Source organism: Salmo salar, chromosome 10 (genome assembly GCF_965601325.2).
Source record: "Salmo salar chromosome 10, fSalSal1, whole genome shotgun sequence".
NCBI lineage: Eukaryota > Metazoa > Chordata > Actinopteri > Salmoniformes > Salmonidae > Salmo > Salmo salar.
In genome coordinates, this window is record NC_138300.1 from 25,977,462 (window position 1) to 25,999,385 (window position 21,924).

Sequence of the window (21,924 nt, forward strand, 5' to 3'; positions counted from 1 at the left end):
CTATAACTAATACTGTATCAAGAGACGTTGATTGGATGTACATGGATGTATGTTTCATTGGATGTACATGGAATTTGTTCTCTTGCTCATAGTGGAATAGAATGGGGGATATATTTTGATAGAATGGTAGAATTTAAGCACTAGATCTTATTTGAACCAACGTCCATGAGGCAGAAGAACCATTAATAAGGGATTCTTGTGTTTCTATGACAGTGGGTCATTATAGATGTGTGTCCATCTGAGTGCTGCTGTGCTTGTTTTGTTGTGGGCTAGGGAGAGACGGAGGGGGTTCATTGTGGCTCCTGTGGGCCCTCTGTGTGGCACTATCAAAAGCCCCAGGCCTGGTGGCCATTCAGGCTCTGTGAACCGTGCAGAAGAGCCGAGGCGGCCTCCTCCTTCCCTCCTACTGTACCTGCTGCCCCCCCCCCCCCCCCCCCCCCTCCCGGGGGCCACTGAGAGAAGGGTCTGTTCTCTGGCCCTCTAGGGCTGCAGCCTGGAGCCTGGCGGCTGGAGCCCAGCCAAGCACTGGGGAGAGGAGGGCACCGAGACACTGGGGCACAGCCACTCTGCTGACCTCTTTACAGTTTCAATTCACTGACACCCCCCCACCCCCACCCCCTCCGTGCGCCACCCCCCTCCGCCATTTGACCCAATTCACTTACTGACAAATGCCTTAGCTTGTGTGAGGGCTTTTGTCTCTGTATTAGCTGTTCTTATAGGTTGGTTTAACCCTCTCATGGTACACAGGCATCACATATCACCTCACCCAGAGGGTATAAGTGAGTTTGCACATGTGAAAAACCTCTCCTCATACTGTACTAATGCTGTCTCTGCTACCCACCTCACATTATGGAGAACCACTGCCACCTAGAGGAAGTGTCTTGTATCCAAACATTCCTTCAGTTCACCAAAGGTGACAACACCCATTACGCCAAACATAGTTTACCATATTTTTACACAGTTGCACTTTGCATTATGGATGAAACCATAGCAACATTATAAAACCATAGCAACATTGTAAGCATCCACAGGATCTGCTTTACAGAGGTCTTCCTCACATATTACCTGAGGATGAGGCATTGCTTCCCTGCTTTATTTTGACATGTGGTGTCTAAATAATTTAGATTTGCATTGCTATGGAATAGGGTGAAATTATAAACAGTGTTAGTAATAATGTTTGTTAATATTGTATTTCGATTCACTCAACATTCAACAGCATTGAACACGGCTGACTAGTAGTCTGTGACTACTATTATCCATACTCCTTTAGGGACCACTGGAGAGCAGTGTTGTAGCAGGTAAAGTAATTAAGTAAAAATACTTGAAAGTACTACTTAAGTCATTTTTTGGGGGGTATCTGTACTTTTCTTTACTATTTAACATTTTTTTGCTTTTACTCCACTACATTCCTAAAGAAAATATTGTACTTTTTACTCCATACATTTTCCCTGACACCCAAAAGTACTATTTTAATTTTGAAGGCTTAGCAGTACAGGAAAAGGGTCCAATTCACGCACTTGTCAAGAGAACATCCCTAGTCATCCCTACTGCCTGATCTGGCGGACTCACTAAACACAAAAGGAGTGTGCCCCTGGCTATCCATTCATTAAAATAACAACAAAATGGTTTGCTTAACATAAGGAATGTGAAATTATGTACTTTTACTTTTCATACTTAAGTATGTTTAGCAATGACATTTACTTTTGATACCTAAGTATATTTAAAACCAAATACTTTTAGACTTTTACTCAAGTAATATTTTACTGGGTGACTTTCACTTTTAGTCCTTTTCTATTAAGTTATCTTTACTTTTACTCTGTGTTATTGTCCCAGCCAGCCAGGCAGATAGGATGACACCAGAAAAATGGTTTAAGAATGTCCAATGGGGTCAAGTGTCTCCGTATGGGTTTAATAGGGAACTGTTTTTGTCTGATGAACCCAAAAGGAAATAGCGAGGTTTGGCCAGTGAATGAGGTTGCTGTTGTGACGATGTATTGAATGATTTGCTTCCCGGCTCTCCGTTGTCATATTGTGTGCTGTGGCAGACATTCCACAGTAATTGAGTCCTCAATCACCACTGGTTGTGTTCCCACAGGGAGGCTGGGGCCAGGGTGGGTCCTGACAGAGTCAGGGCTGAGGTGACTTACTGCTCACTGCCTCTGTGGTTGTTGTTTTTGTTGTTGATGATGCCATCCTTGCTGCATCACTGGCAGCTGACTTTAATCAAACGGTCTTCACATGGTCCTCATGGCTGAGTCCTCTTGCATTGTGTGTCTGTGTTAGTGTGTTTGGTTTGGGGGGATGAAAGCACACAGAGGGACATAACCGTAATCAACCGAGAGCTTCATAGCTCTGTACATGTTCTCTTACATACATGCATAATTCTAGACCACATAGGTCATTGGTCAGATTCCAGATTAGTGGTAATTGTGAAATAGTTTGCGTGCCCACATGCACATACTTCCACTGAAACCCTGTCCCGCACCTCCTCACCTTCTGTATTTACTCTCATCAGGTTCATGGCCGTCACCTTTGACCTTGATCATGGGGATGAAATGTGGATGTCAGGATCAGTTTCCTGTCTGTTTCCTTCTCCCTTATTCAGCCTACAGAGCAGCACCCTAGCAGAAAAGCTGGAATAACAGAGGCTTGGGGAGCACAAAGAGGGTAAACAGTAGTAACCTAGTGACGCCACCATGGAAGCGAAGTTCTCCCAGTCACCAAAGCCTGACAAAAGACAGGTATTTGTCTCAGGTTTCAGAGTTGTTTCCCCTCTCTCTCTTGACATATGATGCTATGTAGTGTTAGAGTCATCTCACATGCATTAATTAGTCTTAACTGACATAAATGTGAGAGTATGCTGTTACAGTGCCAAGTGAAAGTCTACACACCCCTTACACAGTCTTCACATTTTGCTGATGTTAAAATGAAATCCAAAAATTGATTAAATTGCATTTGTTTCCTGCCAATGTACACAACCTACTCCACATTTCCAAGGTGAAAGAAAAATTCTAGAACATTTTGATGTCTTGATTGCATGTCTTCACACCCCACAGTTAAGACTTGGTGGAAATGACTTTGGCAGCCATGTCAGCTGTGAATCATTTTGAATAAGAATCTACCAACTTTGCACAACTCTTACGGCAACATTTATGCATTGTTTTGTCAAAATTGCTCAAGCTCTGTAAATTTGGTTGAGATTCATTGATGGACAACAATATTCAAACCTTGTGTCTGATTTTCAAGCAAATTTAAGTCAGGAATGAGGCTGGCCCATTCAGGAATACTCAACACCTATTGCAAAGCCATTCTGGTATGTCTTTGGAATAAACATTTGTGTAATTGTCCCTCTGAAAAATACATTTCTATCCCAGGGTTCGGTATTCAGAAGACTGAGGCAGGGTTTCCTCTAACTTTTTATCCCGGCTTTGCTTCCTTCATATTTCTTTTGATCCTGACAAACTCGCCAGTCCCTGCCGGTGACAAGCATACCCATAACATGATGCTTCCACCACAATGCATGAAAATACAGAGGATCAACAACATTGCATTCACTCCACATTACTGGCATGCATGACAAAGTGAGAAGAATGAAGCCTGTGTTAAAAAATCCATTCCAAATAAACAATTCTGTTTGCAACAAGGCCGTTAAGTAATAGTGCTAGACAACATGGCAAATTAACATTTTGGCCTAAATGAAATACTACAGGCTTGGGTCAAATCCAATACAACACAACATACTGTAGAGTGAAACTCTCTGTATTTTCAAGTATTGTGGTGGCAGAATCATGTTATGGGTATGCTTGCCACTGGACATACGCAATCAAGACAAAATATTTTTTAGGAAAATGTTCTATAATTTTTCTTTCAGTTTAGATGTGGAGTAGGTTATGTAGATTGGTAGGGGAAGAAATCTAATTTATTCAGTTTTGAGCTTGAATTTTAAGGCAGAAAAATGTGAAGACTGTGCATGGGGTGTGTAGACTTTTGCTAGCGACTGTAAGTAGTAATCAATTAACCACATTTATTTTATAAATCCATTTATACATCAGTAGTTGTCACAAAGTGCTTTACAGATACCCAGGCTAAAACCCCAAAGAACAAGCAATGTAGATGCTGAAACAAAGTGTCTAGGAAAACCTCCTTAGGAAGGCAAGAACCTAGGAAGAAACCTGGAGGGGAACCAGGCTCCAAGGGGTGGCCAGTCCTCTTCTGGCTAGGCCGGGTGAATATTTTAAGTGTACTTGGTCATTAAGGCCAGATCGTTATTCAAGATGTTCAAATGTTCATTTTCATAACCGAACATTCAGAGGTCAAGACAGCAGGTCCAGATATATATATATATATATATATATATACTGCTCAAAAAAATAAAGGGAACACTTAAACAACACAATGTAACTCCAAGTCAATCACACTTCTGTGAAATCAAACTGTCCACTTAGGAAGCAACACTGATTGACAATAAATTTCACATGCTGTTGTGCAAATGGAATAGACAACAGGTGGAAATTATAGGCAATTAGCAAGACACCCCCAATAAAGGAGTGGTTCTGCAGGTGGACCACAGACCACTTCTCAGTTCCTATGCTTCCTGGCTGATGTTTTGGTTACTTTTGAATGCTGGCGGTGCTTTCACTCTAGTGGTAGCATGAGACAGAGTCTACAACCCACACAAGTGGCTCAGGTAGTGCAGCTCATCCAGGATGACACATCAATGCAAGCTGTGGCAAGAAGGTTTGCTGTGTCTGTCAGCGTAGTGTCCAGAGCATGGAGGTGCTACCAGGAGACAGACCAGTACATCAGGAGACGTGGAGGAGGCCGTAGGAGGGCAACAACCCAGCAGCAGGACCGCTACCTCCGCCTTTGTGCAAGGAGGAGCACTGCCAGAGCCCTGCAAAATGACCTCCAGCAGGCCACAAATGTGCATGTGTCTGCTCAAACGGTCAGAAACAGACTCCATGAGGGTGGTATGAGGGCCCGACGTCCACAGGTGGGGGTTGTGCTTACAGCCCAACACCGTGCAGGACGTTTGGCATTTGCCAGAGAACACCAAGATTGGCAAATTCGCCACTGGCGCCCTGTGCTCTTCACAGATGAAAGCAGGTTCACACTGAGCACATGTGACAGACGTGACAGAGTCTGGAGACGCCGTGGAGAACGTTCTGCTGCCTGCAACATCCTCCAGCATGACCGGTTTGGCGGTGGGTCAGTCATGGTGTGGGGTGGCATTTCTTTGGGGGGCCGCACAGCCCTCCATGTGCTCGCCAGAGGTAGCCTGACTGCCATTAGGTACCGAGATGAGATCCTCAGACCCCTTGTGAGACCATATGCTGGTGCAGCGACGCTCCCCATCCAACCTGACAGAGCTTGAGAGGATCTGTAGAGAAGAATGGGAGAAACTCCACAAATACAGGTGTGCCAAGCTTGTAGCGTCATACCCAAGAAGACTCAAAGCTGTAATCACTGCCAAAGGTGCTTCAACAAAGTACTTTGTAAAGGGTCTGAATACTTATGTAAATGTGATATTTCAGTTTTACATTTTTTATAAATGTATTAACATTTCTAAAAACATGTTTTTGCTTTGTCATTATGGGGTATTGTTTGTAGATTGACAAAGGAAAAAAACGAATTTAACCTCTCTAGGGTCGGCGGGACGAAATCGTCCCACCTACTCAACAGCCAGTTGAATCCCGTGGCGCGTTATTCAAATACCTTACAAATGCTATTACTTCAATTTCTCAAACATATGACTATTTTACACCATTTTAAAGACAAGACTCTCGTTAATCGAACCACACTGTCCGATTTCAAAAAGGCTTTACAATGAAAGCAAAACATTAGATTATGTCAGCAGAGTACCCAGCCAGAAATAATCAGACACCCATTTTTCAAGCTAGCATATAATGTCACATAAACCCAAACCACAGCTAAATGCAGCACTAACCTTTGATGATCTTCATCAGATGACAACCCTAGGACATTATGTTATACAATACAGGCATGTTTGGTTTAATCAAGTTCATATTTATATCAAAAACCAGCTTTTTACATTAGCATGTGACGTTCAGAACTAGCATACCCCCGCAAACTTCCGGTGAATTTACTAAATTACTCACGATAAACGTTCACAAAAAACATAACAATTATTTTAAGAATTATAGATTCAGAACTCCTCTATGCACTCGCTATGTCCGATTTTAAAATAGCTTTTCGGTGAAAGCACATTTTGCAATATTCTCAGTAGATAGCCCGGCATCACAGGGCTAGCTATTTAGACACCCAGCAAGTTTAGCACTCACCAAAATCAGATTTACTATAAGAAAAATGTTATTACCTTTGCTGTCTTCGTCAGAATGCACTCCCAGGACTTCTACTTCAATAACAAATGTTGGTTTGGTTCAAAATAATCCATAGTTATGTTCAAATATCCTCTGTTTTGTTCGTGCGTTCAAGACACTATCCGAATGGTAAAGAAGGGTGACGCGCACGACGCATTTCGTGACAACAAAAAATCTAAATATTCCATTACCGTACTTCGAAGCATGTCAACCGCTGTTTAAAATCCATTTTTATGCCATTTTTCTCGTAAAAAAGCGATAATATTCCGACCGGGAATCTGTGTTTAGGTTCAAAGACGAAAGAAAATAAAAACATGGGGTCGACTCGTGCACGCGCCTCAGCCCATTGTCCTCTGATAGAGCACTTGCCAAAAGCGCTAATGTTTTTCAGCCAGTGGCTGGAATTACATCATTCAGCTTTTTCCCGCCTTCTGAGAGCCTATGGGAGCCGTAGGAAGTGTCACGTTACAGCAAAGATCCTCAGTCTTCAATAAACAGAGTCAAGAAGCTCAAGGAATGGTCAGAGAGGGCACTTCCTGTACAGAATCTTCTCAGGTTTTTGCCTGCCATATGAGTTCTGTTATACTCACAGACACCATTCAAACAGTTTTAGAAACTTTAGGGTGTTTTCTATCCAAAGCCAATAATTATGTGCATATTCTAGTTTCTGGGCAGTAGTAATAACCAGATTAAATCGGGTAGGTTTTTTATCCGGCCGTGTAAATACTGCCCCCTACCCCCAACAGGTTAATCAATTTCAGAATAAGGCTGTAACGTAACAAAATGTGGAAAAGTTAAGGTCTGAATACTTTCCGAATGCACTGTCAATTAGTTAAAACAGAAACATTTTACATCTGGCTTGAAATTAATAAAGACATTTTCTCAACAGAGAAACATTTCCTCATGTGTGCCACCTATATCCCCCACCAATAGAATCCCCATATTTTAACGATGATAGCTTCTCCATCCTAAAGGGGGATATCAACCATTTCCAGGCACAGGGACATGTACTAGTCCGTGGCAACCTAAATGGTAAAACTGGACAAGTACCTGACACAGGGACAAACACCTACCTGGAGGTGACAGCATTTCCTCTCAAATATGCCCCCCTAGACACAACTATGACTTAACAACCAACAAAAACTGGTCACAACTCCTGCAGCTCTGTCGCATGCTGAGTCTGTACAGGTGGAGTCTGCTTAGGGGAGGACGGCTCATAATAATGTCTGGAACGGAGTAAATGGAATGGCATCAAAAACATAGAAACCATGTGTTTGATGTATTTGATACCAATCCACCTATTCCGCTTCAGCCATTGTCACAAGCCTGTCCTCCCCAATTAATTAAGGCTAGGTGTCCCGCTAGCGGGACAACTTCCGGTGAAACTGGGGGGCGCGCAATTCAAAGAAATAATCATAAAATTATGGATATTAAACATTTAGGTACATACAAGTGTCTTATATCGGTTAAAAGCTTAAATTCTTGTTAATCTAACTGCACTGTCCCATTTACAGTAGGCTTTACAGCGAAAGCATGTCATGCGATAGTTTGAGGACGGCACCCCACATCAAAATATTTTTCCACCGGCACAGGTTTCATAAATTCGCAAATAGCGATTAAATATTCACTTACCTTTTGAAAATCTTCCTCTGATTTGTCATCCAAAGGGTCCCAGCTACAACATGTAGTGTCTTCTGTTAGATAAAATCCTCTTTATATCCCAAGAAGTCTGTTTAGTTGGCGCCATCGATTTGAGTAATCCACTCGTTCAACATGCAGAGAAAGGAATCCAAAAAGCTACCGCTAAACTTTGTTAAAACAAGTCAAAATACATTTCTATTTAATCCTCTGATACCCTAAAATGCAATTAAACTATAATATTTCATACTTAAAGAAGTATGTTCAATAGGAAAACGATATTAGCAGGTGCGTGTCCTCATCGTTGCACGCGCATACACAAATTTCCAAGTCTGTCCCTGTACTAAAACTCATTATTCTTCCTTATTTTGGAAGAAACAAGCCTGAAATCTTGAACAAAGACTACTGACCCCCAGTGGAAGCCATAGGAATTGCATACTGGGAGATAGATAAAAATGTTCCCTATACGTTCCATTGGAAGAGCTCTCTCAACAACAAAAAAATCTGGTTGGTTTTTCTTTGGATTTTCTCCTACCATATCTATTGTGTGGGGATGTTTTTCATCGGCAGGGACTGAGAAACTGGTCAGAATTGAAGGAATGATGGATAGCGCTAAATACAGGGAAATTCTTGAGGGAGACCTGTTTCAGTCTTCCAGAGATTTGAGACTGGTTCACCTTCCAACAGGACAATGACCCTAAGCATACTGCTAAAGCAACATATGAGTGGTTTAAGGGGAAACATGTAAATGTCTTGGAATGGCCTAGTCAAAGCCCAGACCTCAATCCAATTGAGAATCTGTGGTATGACTTAAAGATTGCTGTACACCAGAGGAACCTATCCAACTTGAAGGAGCTGGAGCAGTTTTGCCTTGAGGAATGGGCAAAAATCCCAGTGGCTAGATGTGCCAAGCTTCTCGAGACATACCCCAAGAGACTTGCAGCTGTAATTGCTGCAAAAGGTGGCTATACAAAGTATTGACTTTGGGGGGGTGAATAGTTATGCACGCTTTTCAGGAAACACATAAGTTTTCAGTTTTTTTGTCTTATTTCTCATTTGTTTCACACACAAACAATATTTAGCATCTTCAAAGTGGTAGGCATGTTGTGTAAATCAAATGACACAAACCCCCCAAAAATCAATTTTAATTCCAGGTTGTAAGGCAACAAATAGGAAAAATGCCAAGGGGGTGAATACTTTCACTAGCCACTGTGTAAATCAACGAATTGGCAAGGGCACTAGAATAGTCTGCAGCACCTGACCTCACCTTACCAGAATCTGAAGTCAAATGTCTACTGTTTGTGGATGACCTGGTGCTTCTGTCCTCAACCAAGGAGGGCCTACAGCAGCACCTAGATCTTCTGCACAGATTCTGTCAGACCTGGGCCCTGACAGTACATCTCAGTAAGGGTTCCAAAAAAGGTCCAGTTGCCAGGACCACAAATACAAATTCCATCTACACACCGTTGCCCTAGAGCACACAAAAAAACTATACATACCTAAACATCAGCACCACAGGTAACTTCTACAAAGCTGTGAACAATCTGAGAGACAAGGCAAGGGCCTTCTACACCATGAAAAGGAACATACAATTTCACATGCCATTTAGGATCTGGCAAAAAATACTTGAATCATTGCCCTTTATGGTTGTGAAGTCTTGGGTCCGCTCACCAACCAAGAATTCACAAAATGGAATATACACCAAATTAAAAAACACGTAAAACACCAAATAATGCGTGCAGAGCAGAATTAGGCCGATACCCGCTAATGATCAAAATCCAGAAAAGAGCTGTTCAATTCTACGACCTAAAAGGAAGTGATTCCCAAACCTTCCATCACAAAGCTATCACTTACAGAGAGATGAACCTGGAGAAGAGTCCCCTAAGCAAGCTGTCCTGGGGCTCTGTGGGGTCTGTTTGTGTTTGTGAACAGAGCCCCAGGACAGCAACACAATTAGACCCAACCAAATCATGAGAAAACAAAAAGATAATTACTTGACACATTGGAAAGAATTTATAAAAAAACAGAAAAAATGAGAATGCTATTTGGCCTAAACAGAAAGTACACATTGGCACAATACCTGACCACTGTGACTGACCCAAAATTAAGGAAAGCTTTAACTATGTGTAGACTCAGTGAGCATAGCCATGCTATTGAGAAAGGCCACGATAGACAGACCTGGCTCTCAAGAGAAGACAAGCTATGTGCACACAAAATGAGGTGGAAACTGAGCTGCACTTCCTAACCTCCTGCCAAATGTATGACCAGACCCACAAAGAATTCGAAAATATATCACATTTTGATAAACTCCCATGTCTATTGGGTAAAATACCACAGTGTGCCATCACAGCAGCAAGATTTGTGACCTATTGCCACAAGAAAAGGGCAACCAGTGAAGAACAAACACCATTGTAAATGCAACCATATTTATGCTTATTTATTTTCCCTTTTGTACTTTAAATATTTGCACATCATTACAACACTGTATATAGCCATAATATGACATTTGAAATGTTTACTGTTTTTTATTGTTTATTTCCCTTTTGTTTATTATCTATAGTACCAGTCAAAAGTTTGGACACACCTCCTCATTCAAGGGTTTTTCTTTATTTTTACTATATTCTACATTGTAGAATAATAGTGAAGAAATCAAAACTATAAAATAACACATGGAATCATGTTGTAACCAAAAAAGTGTTAAACAAATCAAAATATATTTTATATTTGAGATTATTCAAGGTAACCACCCTTTGCCTTGATGACAACTTTGCAAAAACTGATACTGTATTTCACATGCTTTGGCAGTGATGCCAATAAAGACCTTTGAATTGAATTGAGAGAGAAAGAGAGGGGGGGGGCAGTAGTGATTTGTGATTCAATATTATCTAACATCCTGACACAGCGGATGGTCTTGTTCTTCGCTGTAGTCCATTAGAAGAGACATATATATTTCAGAGGAGGCTGCTAGGGGAGGACGGCTCATAATAATGGCTGCAATGGAATGGTATCCAACACACCAAACACGTGGTATCCATGTAGTTGATGCCATTCCATTTTCTCCATTCCAGCCTTTATTAAGACCGTCCTCCCCTCAGCAGCCTCCTCTGTTCTATTTAGATCACCCAGTCAGTCACGCAGACTGAGGCTTATCCCTGACGCTCCCTTGGGTCAGGGAAAAAGAGTCCTTAGTTAATTTCCCTGCGGTGGAGAAAGTAAATGCCAATTATGTTTTCTTAGTATTCTAAAGGAAGATCCAGTACTAATGACCCAAATGAGCTGTGAGGCTCAGGTCATTTGGGACATCTGAGGATGACTGATGTTAAAGAGGACACCATTAGTCAGAGAAGCTAAAGTGAAAGTGTTAACCCCCCTTTCTTCCCACTCACATACATACCACCCACATACACATTCACCCCCTCAGGAACAAGCAGTTTTCCTGATTGATGGACAGAGTCAAGTTGGTGCATTTTGAACATGGTAAATGCCAGGGCCTCCCCGCTCCTCGCTGCACATCCAGGTGTTCCCCCTGCCTGCCGTCTGTCATCAGGGATGTCAGGTACAGGGGTGAACTCTGACCCTCCAGGCCCCCCAATGGCCCCAGGCATCTCTGGCACGCAGTGTCTTCTGTTACATAACAACCTCATAAAACAGAAATCACAGGAGTAATTCAGCGGCGGCTTTTTCATCTAACTCTCCTCTTTGACCATAAAGAGTGCCATGTGCCTGGCTGCCTCACTAGACTGAGGTCTAGACCCAGGTTATAGCCAGATTCATCGTGGCCCTGGTTTTAAGTGGGAAGTCGTTGGCTGGCGGGTACAATTATTGTGATGCTGTCCAGTCCAGTGCTATGGAAGTAAAAACCACTGGTGTCCTGAGTGATGTTTCTCAGAACAGATCATTTCCGTCAACTAGCCAGGTGAAGTCAGTGGGTATGCGATGTAGCACCACGCCATCCCCTGTGTCTTTTTTAAATCAATTATAAAAAAATGTTTTGTACTTTTTACCCCTTTTTCATGATATCCAATTGGTAGTTTCAGTCTTGTCCCATCGCTGCAACTCCCGTACGGACTAGGGAGAGGCGAAGGTGGACAGCCGTGCGTCCTCCGAAACACAACCCTGCCAAGCCGCACTGCTTCTTGACTCAAAGCTCGCTTAACCCGGAAGGCAGTCGCACCAATGTGTCAGAGGAAACACAGTACAGCTGGCGACCGAAGTCAGCGTGCATGCGCCACTCGGGAGGCCCCATGCCCTGTCTCTGCTGCTCATTCCTGGCAGGGAAACTGGATCCTGGAGTTCAGCAGCACAGAGCTGATTTGTCTCTTAGCACTAGAGGTTACAGACACTATCGCTATGAGATGCAAGCTATTGAAAAACAAGACTAAACACTGAACCAAAGCACTTCATGAACACAGCAACAACAGCAACACAGAAAGCCTCACAGGCCAGAGCCCCGCAACACAGAGCTCATAGCTGTGCTAGTTAATCAATCTCCTTTTTTCCCATGCTGCATCATCCCTCCGTTGCCACAAACTCCCTGTCACAAACACCCCAAGAGGGCGATGCTCTAAAATAAAATGTTTAATGTTTTGACAGAAAAAAAACAACAACCTCTGAAAGGTTAACTGCTCTTAAGCTATCCATCTTTGGCTTGGTTTTACTGCTCAATGTAGCAGACCGGCTGCACCCTTGTTATGGACTCTTGTTGTTCTCTCATATGTTTGGGAAAAGAATCCTCCTGAGTGAGACAGAAAAGTATGTTAATTACACTGCTGGATTCCAGCTGGATTTAGGACTGTGAGCGGCATGGCTCATAATTGCACATTGGCAGGCATTTAAAAAAAATCTGATTGCTGTCTGTAATAATTGAGTTTTTAATGGGAGATAATTATCGTCTGTTGGGTTGAGAGAGTTTCAGTACAATGTATTTGTGTGTCATCACTAAGAGCCTGGAGCAGATAATGAAACAGGATAAAAGTAATATGGTCTGTGGATTTGTGGCCTTCAGGGGAAAGCACAAAAAAATCCACTTAGGAAGCAACAATATAAGTGTATTCTCAGACACACCTGTCCGTAGACCTTTCAAATATATTTTGCATCTCAGATTATCTCTGAATTATTACCCAATGTTTCTGTCTGTGACTGTTTATGTTATTGCAAATTGGACTGGCCTAAATCAAGATAGAAGGCATACATTACTACTGGTAGTCGTCATAGGGGAGGGAGGGAGAGTGGTGTGGACCGTTACACATCACAGCAGTGCACTCAGCCAAGCCTCCCTCTTTGGCTCCCATGATCCTCGGCGTTGGAGGGGCTTTTGGGATGTGTCCCGTTACCGTGGCCACAGTCTATTTGTTTGTGTTTGGGGCGAGCACACAGTGGACTTCCATAGTGCTGGGCACACTGTGGTTTTGGGGTTGCTGGTTTGCATTTCAAATGCGTTTCACATCAGAGGAATGTACCTAAAGAGCACGGGCTGAGTCTCTATCTGTCAGCCCGCTTCTGACCACAACTCTGCGCCAGACCAGGGTCAGGCCACATCAGCTGGGCTACAAGACCAGACTAGAGCGGAGGCTCCAGGCTGTGGAGCTGGAGCAGAACTGTGTGGCCAGTACTGAGTGCTGAGTCACATACACCCTAGAATGTGCAACGGTATAATTTGATATGCTATGTGGTGTATAGGCTAATCATTTCCACCCAGTCCCTCTTAGCCGTACGGTTTTGCTCCGCATAGCTTTGAACAATAATGTCTTGTTTTTTAGGGCGTGAGTCGTTTTGAACTGCCACGGTATGACAGCCTCCGTTTCTTTGCGGTCTGTGTCTGCCCAGTCCTCCATTATGGCTCTATTAGGTTATGTGTTTCCTCAGCTGAGCAGACATACAGCTCTCTCTCTCTCTTTCTCTCTCTCTCTCGGCCAGGCTGACTCACTGAGCAAGCACTCTGTTCTACTTCATAGCCTGGAGGTTCACATGAGCTGGAGGGTCACCGAGTTTAAGGCCTTGCCCAACAGGAGAGAGGCTGGAGTTAGACTCTATGCAACACATAGCCAAGTGGTCACAGTGTCACTCTTTTTTCATATCCATCCCATACAGGGAGGCATCAGCTGATAATACCTCTGATCTGGACTGAACTGATTTGCTCTCTGTCTCCAGTTCAGGAGTTGGCATAATCAGTCGAATCAAGTTATTTGGATCTTGAATAAAAGCCAGGTTTGCCTAGTGAGTGGATAGCAGTAAGTGTAGCCTAGTGTGTAATCAAGGAATATAATATATATATATTATAAATTGCAGCTGGACCTATACCATAATGTATGTGTGTAGTTTTCAGAGGAGAGAGAAGAGATGTGTGGGAACGTCAGCTGGTCTTGGGGAGCCATTGGCTTTTTAGGGTAAACATTTGTCTCTGTGTCTCTTTATGGGCTGATTCATTTGATTGGTTAACAACTCAGATGCAAACAGATCCTGGCTAATTGACTTGGTCACTAATTACTGTGAGAAAACAGTCTCTCTCTCTCTCTAAGCTTTGTTCAGTATTCTCATTTTCACTACAGTATACTATATGTGTTTAGTATAGTCATTGTGCATAGTCATAGTCATTGTGCATAGTCATAGTCATTGTGCATAGTCATAGTCATTGTGAATAGTCATAGTCATTGTGCATAGTCATAGTCATTGTACTCTGTGTATGGTATTGGATTTTAGTGCAGTGGGTCAATACTTCAGTATAGTCGATATAATGAGCACACGATCATATTCATGATCATATTTACTCACATTGTGTGGTTGTTTTTTATTGAGTACATGTCCAGGCACATGCATAATATTCAGGATTCTCCCAATGTGATTCAGTGAGTGTGCATCACACAGAGATCCTATAAATTACTATGGTGTGCATGAGAACAATTGGCAGGATGTGTTAGAATAGAGTTGAACCAATCAGAGAGCCTGATTAAAGTCACATGTGCCCCTAATGGGCTCCCAGTGTAGTTGGTACCCATCCACAGACCTATGGGTCCGTCGTCAGCACCCAACCACCCACAGCAACCACAACAGAGAACATCTTCCCATCAACTCCCCCTGGCTTTGGAAACTAGTTAATGGAGGCCCTTTGTGGTGGTCTTTGTAGTTGATTGACCATTTGATGAATCCCTCATAATGACTATGAATATTCACAGCCCCCTAAAGATAAATAGAGACCAGAGAGAAATACAGTGTAATGGTTAAACATTATGTTAAGTATTGTGGCCATGTTGAGCAGTGACGGGAATAAATCCTCATTAACTAACTGGGTTCTGGGTCAGGCTATGATGCATGGTTTAGCTGCTATGTGTGTGTAAGTGTGTATGTGCGTGCGTGCGTGTGTCGTCATACTGCCTTGGATATAGAATTCATTATGTCCCCAAAGAAAATGAACAGTGGTAGTCCTACCCAGTAGCGGTGCATGGGTAAAATCACTGGGGACGCCAAGCCTCCCAAAATGCCATATTACATCCTACACTATATGGCACATGTATGTGGACACCTGCCCGTCGAACATCTCATTCCAAAATCAATATGGAGTTGGTCTCCCCTTTGCTACTATAACAGCCTCCACGTTTCTGGAAGTTTTTCCACTAGATGTTGGAATATTACTGCGGGGACTTGATCTCATTCAGCCGCAAGAGCATTAGTGAGGTTGGGCACTGACGTTGGGCGATTAGGCCTGGCTAGCTACATATTGAACTTCCACCCCCTCAGTCCAGGGGCACAATGTATGAATTTATTGTTGGATCAGAATCGCCGTTATAATCATTGGCCAGTATGGAGAATTAAGTAAAACCACAAGTCCAAATCCCTATCTCCATCCATGGCTAATTTAGGAAAGGGACAATTTTTGCTAGCTAGCTAGGCACCGGAGGACAACAACGTAACGAGATGCAACAATTCAAGTTCTTTCTGTCAATGACGTATTGCTCTCGATGTGATGTGATTGGAGGGAAGCCAAATCCAAACTGGCTTCCCTTGACACTTTTTTTTGGGTGCGCCAGGACGATTCACAGTTGATCTCACTCAGTGTAGCTCAACGCTGATTGGCTATTATTTTATACTTTTTTTATCAAGGGAGGCCAAATGCTCACTGGCTTCCCTTGCTTTCAACGATAGGGTCGGCAACAATGTCATACTCTCTTTGACCAGACAGCATCAGATAGATGACCTACACATACAGAGACAGAGGGGCGCTGTTTCCCTCGCTTGGATGCTTTCTCCGGTGAGTTACATTCAGCCTCTTGCAAATTGAAGGAACATTATGAAACAAGAATAGACAAAAGAGAAATTATTATATATATATATATAATATATATATATATAATAATTTCTGTAAATATATATATATATATATATATATATATATATATATATATATATATATATATATATATATATATATATATTTTACATTTTTGGGGAAGCCTGGCTTCCCTTGGTTTCCATGAATACGTACCAATGGTTCTACCTGCTATCTGTGGCTGCCTGTACTAGCTTGTTATTGAAGCAGCAGATAGGCCTACTATAATGAATTCTCCAGCAGTAGTTAGGCAGATAGACCCAGTGAGCCAGGGGTCAGAGTTCATCCTCGACACTGTGTGGAGGCTGGCTCAGATTGGATTAATTTATTTACAGTCACATGCGGCACGTCACTCCTGTGGCGCTTTCTGATTACCCCCAGTTTGATCCACCTCACACAAACATGCACCGTTAAACTGGTTGCAGGGACAGTGTTAATGCGGAACTGCTGATGTTATTACAACGTTAGCGTGCTTTGCCTGTGTTTCTCTCATTGTCATTCTCTGAGACTAGGCTGGATGCCCTGAGGGATTGCACATGTATATATACATATCTTCAGACCATCCACTGATAACACTGTTGTGACAGCAGTATTTTATATACTGAACATCAAAATTGAAAAATACATGTTTTTGAAAAATATGCCTTCACTTTCCTGGCAACACACTTGTAATGTTAACCCTGCAATGGATTTGTTTTCTACAGTGGTTGAGGTGAATTGACCTCACAATAGTGGTTCTCATGGAACACACTCACATTAGATGATCAACAATCCAATGGATCATCTCTCTGGAATGTCCATGTGTCTGTATCATGTCAGGTTCAGGGGTTATGTTATACATCATTGTTGTAGTCTGGGGGCTGCAGATGCAGCAGAGGGCATGTAGGTGTGGCCTCTGGAGCTCCATGATGCTCTTGGCTGGATTCGTTAGCCGTGAAACACCTGCACTTTGACATCTCGGACTGTTGCAGGAGGAATCTCTGTTACCTCCTAGCCCCAGAGTTCTCTCCAGTAAGGAAATCCCATGTGTGGCTCCAGGCTCGCTCTCTCTCCAATGTGTGTGAGTGCATGCATGCGTGGGTGGGTGTGTACCCGCATGATTGTGTATGAGTGTATTTTGTGTGTGTATTATGTGTTCTATATTTTGGGATTTGAGATTGTGGTGATGACTGTGTTCTCCTCCAAACTTCCTGGGGTAGCTCAGGGAGTTAGGGACCAGGGTCTGCTCTGTCAGAGCTGCTTCGCCCTACTTATCCATCCATCCAGCCATCCACCCACCTCTCTCTCTACAGAGGCTCTAATCTGTTCTGTGGAAAAAGCCTGTTCTGTGGTGCATTAGACCTTCACAGTCTGCCCCTGACCTTAGTCTCTCTCTCTCCCTCACTGTCTCTCTGTCAGTCTTTCTATTTTGTGGTTTTGAAAGCTATGTTTAAGCTTCTCAATAGATTTTTGAGATTGACCCCAGATGGCCTTCAATAGGACTCCAATAGGTCATCTAGGGTCAATCTAATTCAGTATCTTAACCAATTTAACATTTCATCTTTAACTTGACCTATTGATCAACTGAATTGCTGAGACAAGCAGATACAAAGGACTTTACTGTAACTACCGCTCACAATACCCTCTGATTAACTCAACCATTGTCCCTCCTCTACGGAGATGAGGTGGCACAAAAATATACATGAAAGAGAGAAATGGATAAGAGAGATGGAGAGAGAGAGAGATGCATCCCAGACTCTTCGATCACTATGGTTGACACTGTGTCCTTTGGTGTGTCTCATCTCACCCCCTCCTCGTCGTAATTAGTGGAATCACAAAAATGCACATGCATCATTACCGAGTCCTGCAGTGTGTCTGCATCTGACGTGTTTACCCTGACACTGGGCTGTAATGAGGAGGCTACTGGTCTCCTCCTATCCTCCCCTCCTCTCATTATTCCTGATAAACAGCCATCTGCCCTTTCCTCTCCTCTCCCATCGCTGGCTGTGAGGTCGCTCAATACCTGGATTTGCAGTCATGCCTCCTATTTTCACCAATCCGCTCCAGCTGTTTGACTTCCTAATGAATCATTTATGTCAGTGAGGAAGGCCGTCTAAACTCCATTGATCCCAGTGGCGGCCTGGCTGGGTCAGACAGCACAACTCACCACTCCAGGCCAGCTTCAAGGAAGAGCTGGGCTCTGAGGCTGAATCACACAGCTCAAATGCCCCGCAATTCTTATGATGAAAGAAAAATTGATGTTAAAAAGGGCATAGTTAATCACTTTATATCAGGCTAGGGCTCTCCAACCATGTTCCTGGAGCGCTACCAACCCCAGGTGTAACTATCCTGATTCACTTTATCAACCAGCTAATTATTAGAATCAGGTGTGCTAAATTAGGGTTGGAGTGAAAACCTACAAGATGATAGCTCTCCAGGACCAGGGTTGGAGAGCCCTGGGCTAGGGGAATGTCTGTCTGTCTGTCTGTCTGTCTGTCTGTCGGCAGGTTCAGGGGTGGGTGGGTGGACAGAGCTCACGACATGCAGACCATGGTGCTGAGAATAAATATTTGCCATTGTTATGAATGGCTAAGGAACTAAGCTATTCAGACACAAAATTGAAAAGGTTTACTCTGTCATTACATGTGCACTCCTTACACAAATACTTTAATGTGTTACTTTCATCAACAATATATCAATATTCACAAGTCATTGTGCTACAGAAACGGTTTGTATTAAACTCCATTCTCTCTCCTCTCTCTTCCCTCCTCAGTTATGTGGGCCGTGTTGTGGGGAATGGCCTTCAGGCCCAGAAAAACAATCCAGAGATTAAGGTCCGCAGCATTGACCCCATCCTAGTGGCAGCTAGAGACAAACTAGAACAATTCAATCAGGTACGTCTCATTGCCACTGTTCCTTCTTCACTTAAATCTGACTGTAAATATGACCACTGATGACACCAACATGTCAGTCACATACTATTCTGACACATCCTTTCCACTTAGTTGCTGTTCCCACCAATTATGGTAAATGGCCTAGATTTGTGTGTTTTATTGCTTGGCGTTCAGTACAAACCATGCCATTGGAGTGGATTCAGACGTCGGTCTCTGGAGGCCTGAGAGGGAGGAACAGCCAGCCAGCTAGCTCACAGACATGTGCATATGCCAGACAAATCTGACTAAACTGTCCTGGTGTACCCATCACAGATACTTAGATAGTAAATCAGTCCCTCTACTGCTCAGGCATTCACTGGGACATTCACTATGAGAATGGAACACATTCACTGGGCCATTCACTGTGAGAATGGAACACATTCACTGGGACATTCACTATGAGAATGGAACACATTCACTGGGACATTCACTATGAGAATGGAACACAATAACCCACTGATGCATCGTAGATAAAGGAGCTCAATGCAAAGCATCATGGAGGAGGAGCCTGCGGGGTCAGCGAGGCAGGAAGGATGGGTCACACAGTGTACTGTATGTTTTATATTCTAATCCTGTCTGGTCCCAGCCTCCTCCTCTCCTCCCCCCTCCCCTAGTGTATGTGTGTGTGGTAATTGGTGGTGTCTTGGAGGACTTGAGCAAACAGCCCTGTCCCTCTGATAGATGCGAACCCAGTGCTCTTAATGGCTGGGTGCCCACGGATGTGCCAGCGATTTCACAGCTGGGGAAATCTGGCCCCCGGCAATGGGAGGACAGACATTGCCTAGGAGTTGCAGTATGTCGGTTTCATAATTCGTTTTCAGGCCATCGCCTTCTGTCACTCCCTACACCTCCAAGTCTAAGAGCTCAAATAATGATGTTTTAGCTAGCTACTGGCACTTTAGGCCAAGATAAGATGCCAGGTGTTTGCTTAGAACTGGAGGTGGGTCCTTCAATCTACTGCCTCATTCCGCACATACCCGGTAGACACACTTACAGACTAAGAGTGCGTCTTTTTTGAGGTCTTCAACCTCAGGAATGGTGCAATTCAACAGGTCAGCAGATTCAGAGGAGACGCATTGAAGTCAGACTTTTGTCATGTAAATGTTGTTTAACCTGAACGTTCCTTCAACGAGAAGCCAAAGCTAATTTTCCCCCCAGACTCTCCTGAGAGGCTTTGTGCAGACTGCAGAGTCAGAGACGCTGAGGGAACAGTCCCTCCCTGCCTGGCTGGGCTGCTAGGAGCTCTGTTCCGACCTTTGTGGAGCTGAAAGGCTACTAGGCCCGCTGAGTCCTGTTGTGCTGTGGTGGTCTCACCCCCACACTCCACCCACTGTCTCTCTCTGTCACTCTCACTCTCTGCTACTATATTTCTCTGTCTACTCTATCAGTTTTTCAGTTTCTCTCTTTAGCTGTTGTCTGGTCTTTCACACAGAGTTCTGGTGTTGTCTTGCTTTGCTAGAAGTGTCCTAACAGTGTGTGCCCAAAATAAGCTATCTTCATCTAAAATGGGTCAGTGCTATACAGATTCATATTTTAATCTTTAGCCAACTTTATTCAGTCATAATTACAATTTTCTGGTTGAGACCATTGTTTATATATGTTATCTGGAGCCAGTTTGAAGCAGAGTATGCCCTGTAAAGCCATCAGATCAGACTGTTTTCCATGCTTGGTGTGAGAGTGAGGATTTCCCCTGTTATCACCCCAGCCCAATGCAATAAGCGATCATATCGGCTGTTAAAAATGGGATTATTGGTGGCCAAGCCATTGTTCCAGCTGTTTCTGGTAGGGGATCGAGGAGAGAGGAGAGGCACACAGATCATCTGGCCCTCTGGGAGCCATTTCACTTCTGTCTCTTATTACTCCATTAAAAGCAGACGTGGCTGAGTTAGTTTCTGTGGGCCTGGCCCGAACAGAGCAGCCTGTCGGTTCAAAGCAGCCAGAGGCTGGGAAAGTCTATCAGAGAGGTGGGGAGGGGAGTAGAAACCTGAGGAGTCAATGTAAGCACTTTGGGGTGGCTAAGAGCTCAATGTGAGAAAGAACAGGGATTTACAAGATTACATGTGTTTTATGGCCACTCTACCTAAGGGGAGAGAGAATGTTCACAACGTTCACAGCCATATTGTCAGTGTGCTTGTTTTTCTAACCCTGACTGGGACCTTGCTCACCTCTATAACGAACATCTCACATGTAAGAGATAAGATTTAGGTTGTTAGACTTATCCCAGTGTGTGATTTTGTACCAATGGTCATTTGAAAGGGAGGAATCTTCAGCCCCAAATAATGATTTCATTTGATTTCCTGAGGAAGGCATTAATCTTTATTTTTGGAGTTTATTTCAAATTTCCTCCACTGTGAAATAATAGAAAATCCTCACTGGATTTCAGAAAGCCTGGCTTTATTTGCTGTGATAGCTGCTCTGGTGAGGTTGAGGCTGAGGCCCGATCTGGCTGACATTGCTTTGGTTTCCTTTCAACCCAGTCTGATCCAGAAAGTTTTGACTATTACAGGAAATACACTATAGCTTTTCACAACATTGCAACATCGGTCTTAAAATATTATATTGGCCTAGCAATGTGTCTATCACAGTACAGTGTAAGATCCTGAGATGACAACATGTAGAGAGAGAGAGAGAGAGAGAGAGAGGAGAGAGAGAGAGAGAGAGAGAGAAAGGATGAGAGAGAGCTTAGCAAAACAGAGCAGAAAAAATGATG

General features: G+C 43.3%; 1 protein-coding gene across 1 annotated transcript in view; it reads left to right on the forward strand.

The window, feature by feature from the left end:
* The window catches only part of gpc5b (glypican 5b), a 74,979-nt gene that overhangs the window by 29,708 nt on the left and 23,347 nt on the right, over window positions 1-21,924 (forward strand). The window contains exon 7 of the mRNA XM_014216570.3: window positions 19,055-19,175. Coding sequence (XP_014072045.1) covers window positions 19,055-19,175 — 121 coding nt within the window. The remainder of the gene's footprint in view (window positions 1-19,054; window positions 19,176-21,924) is intronic.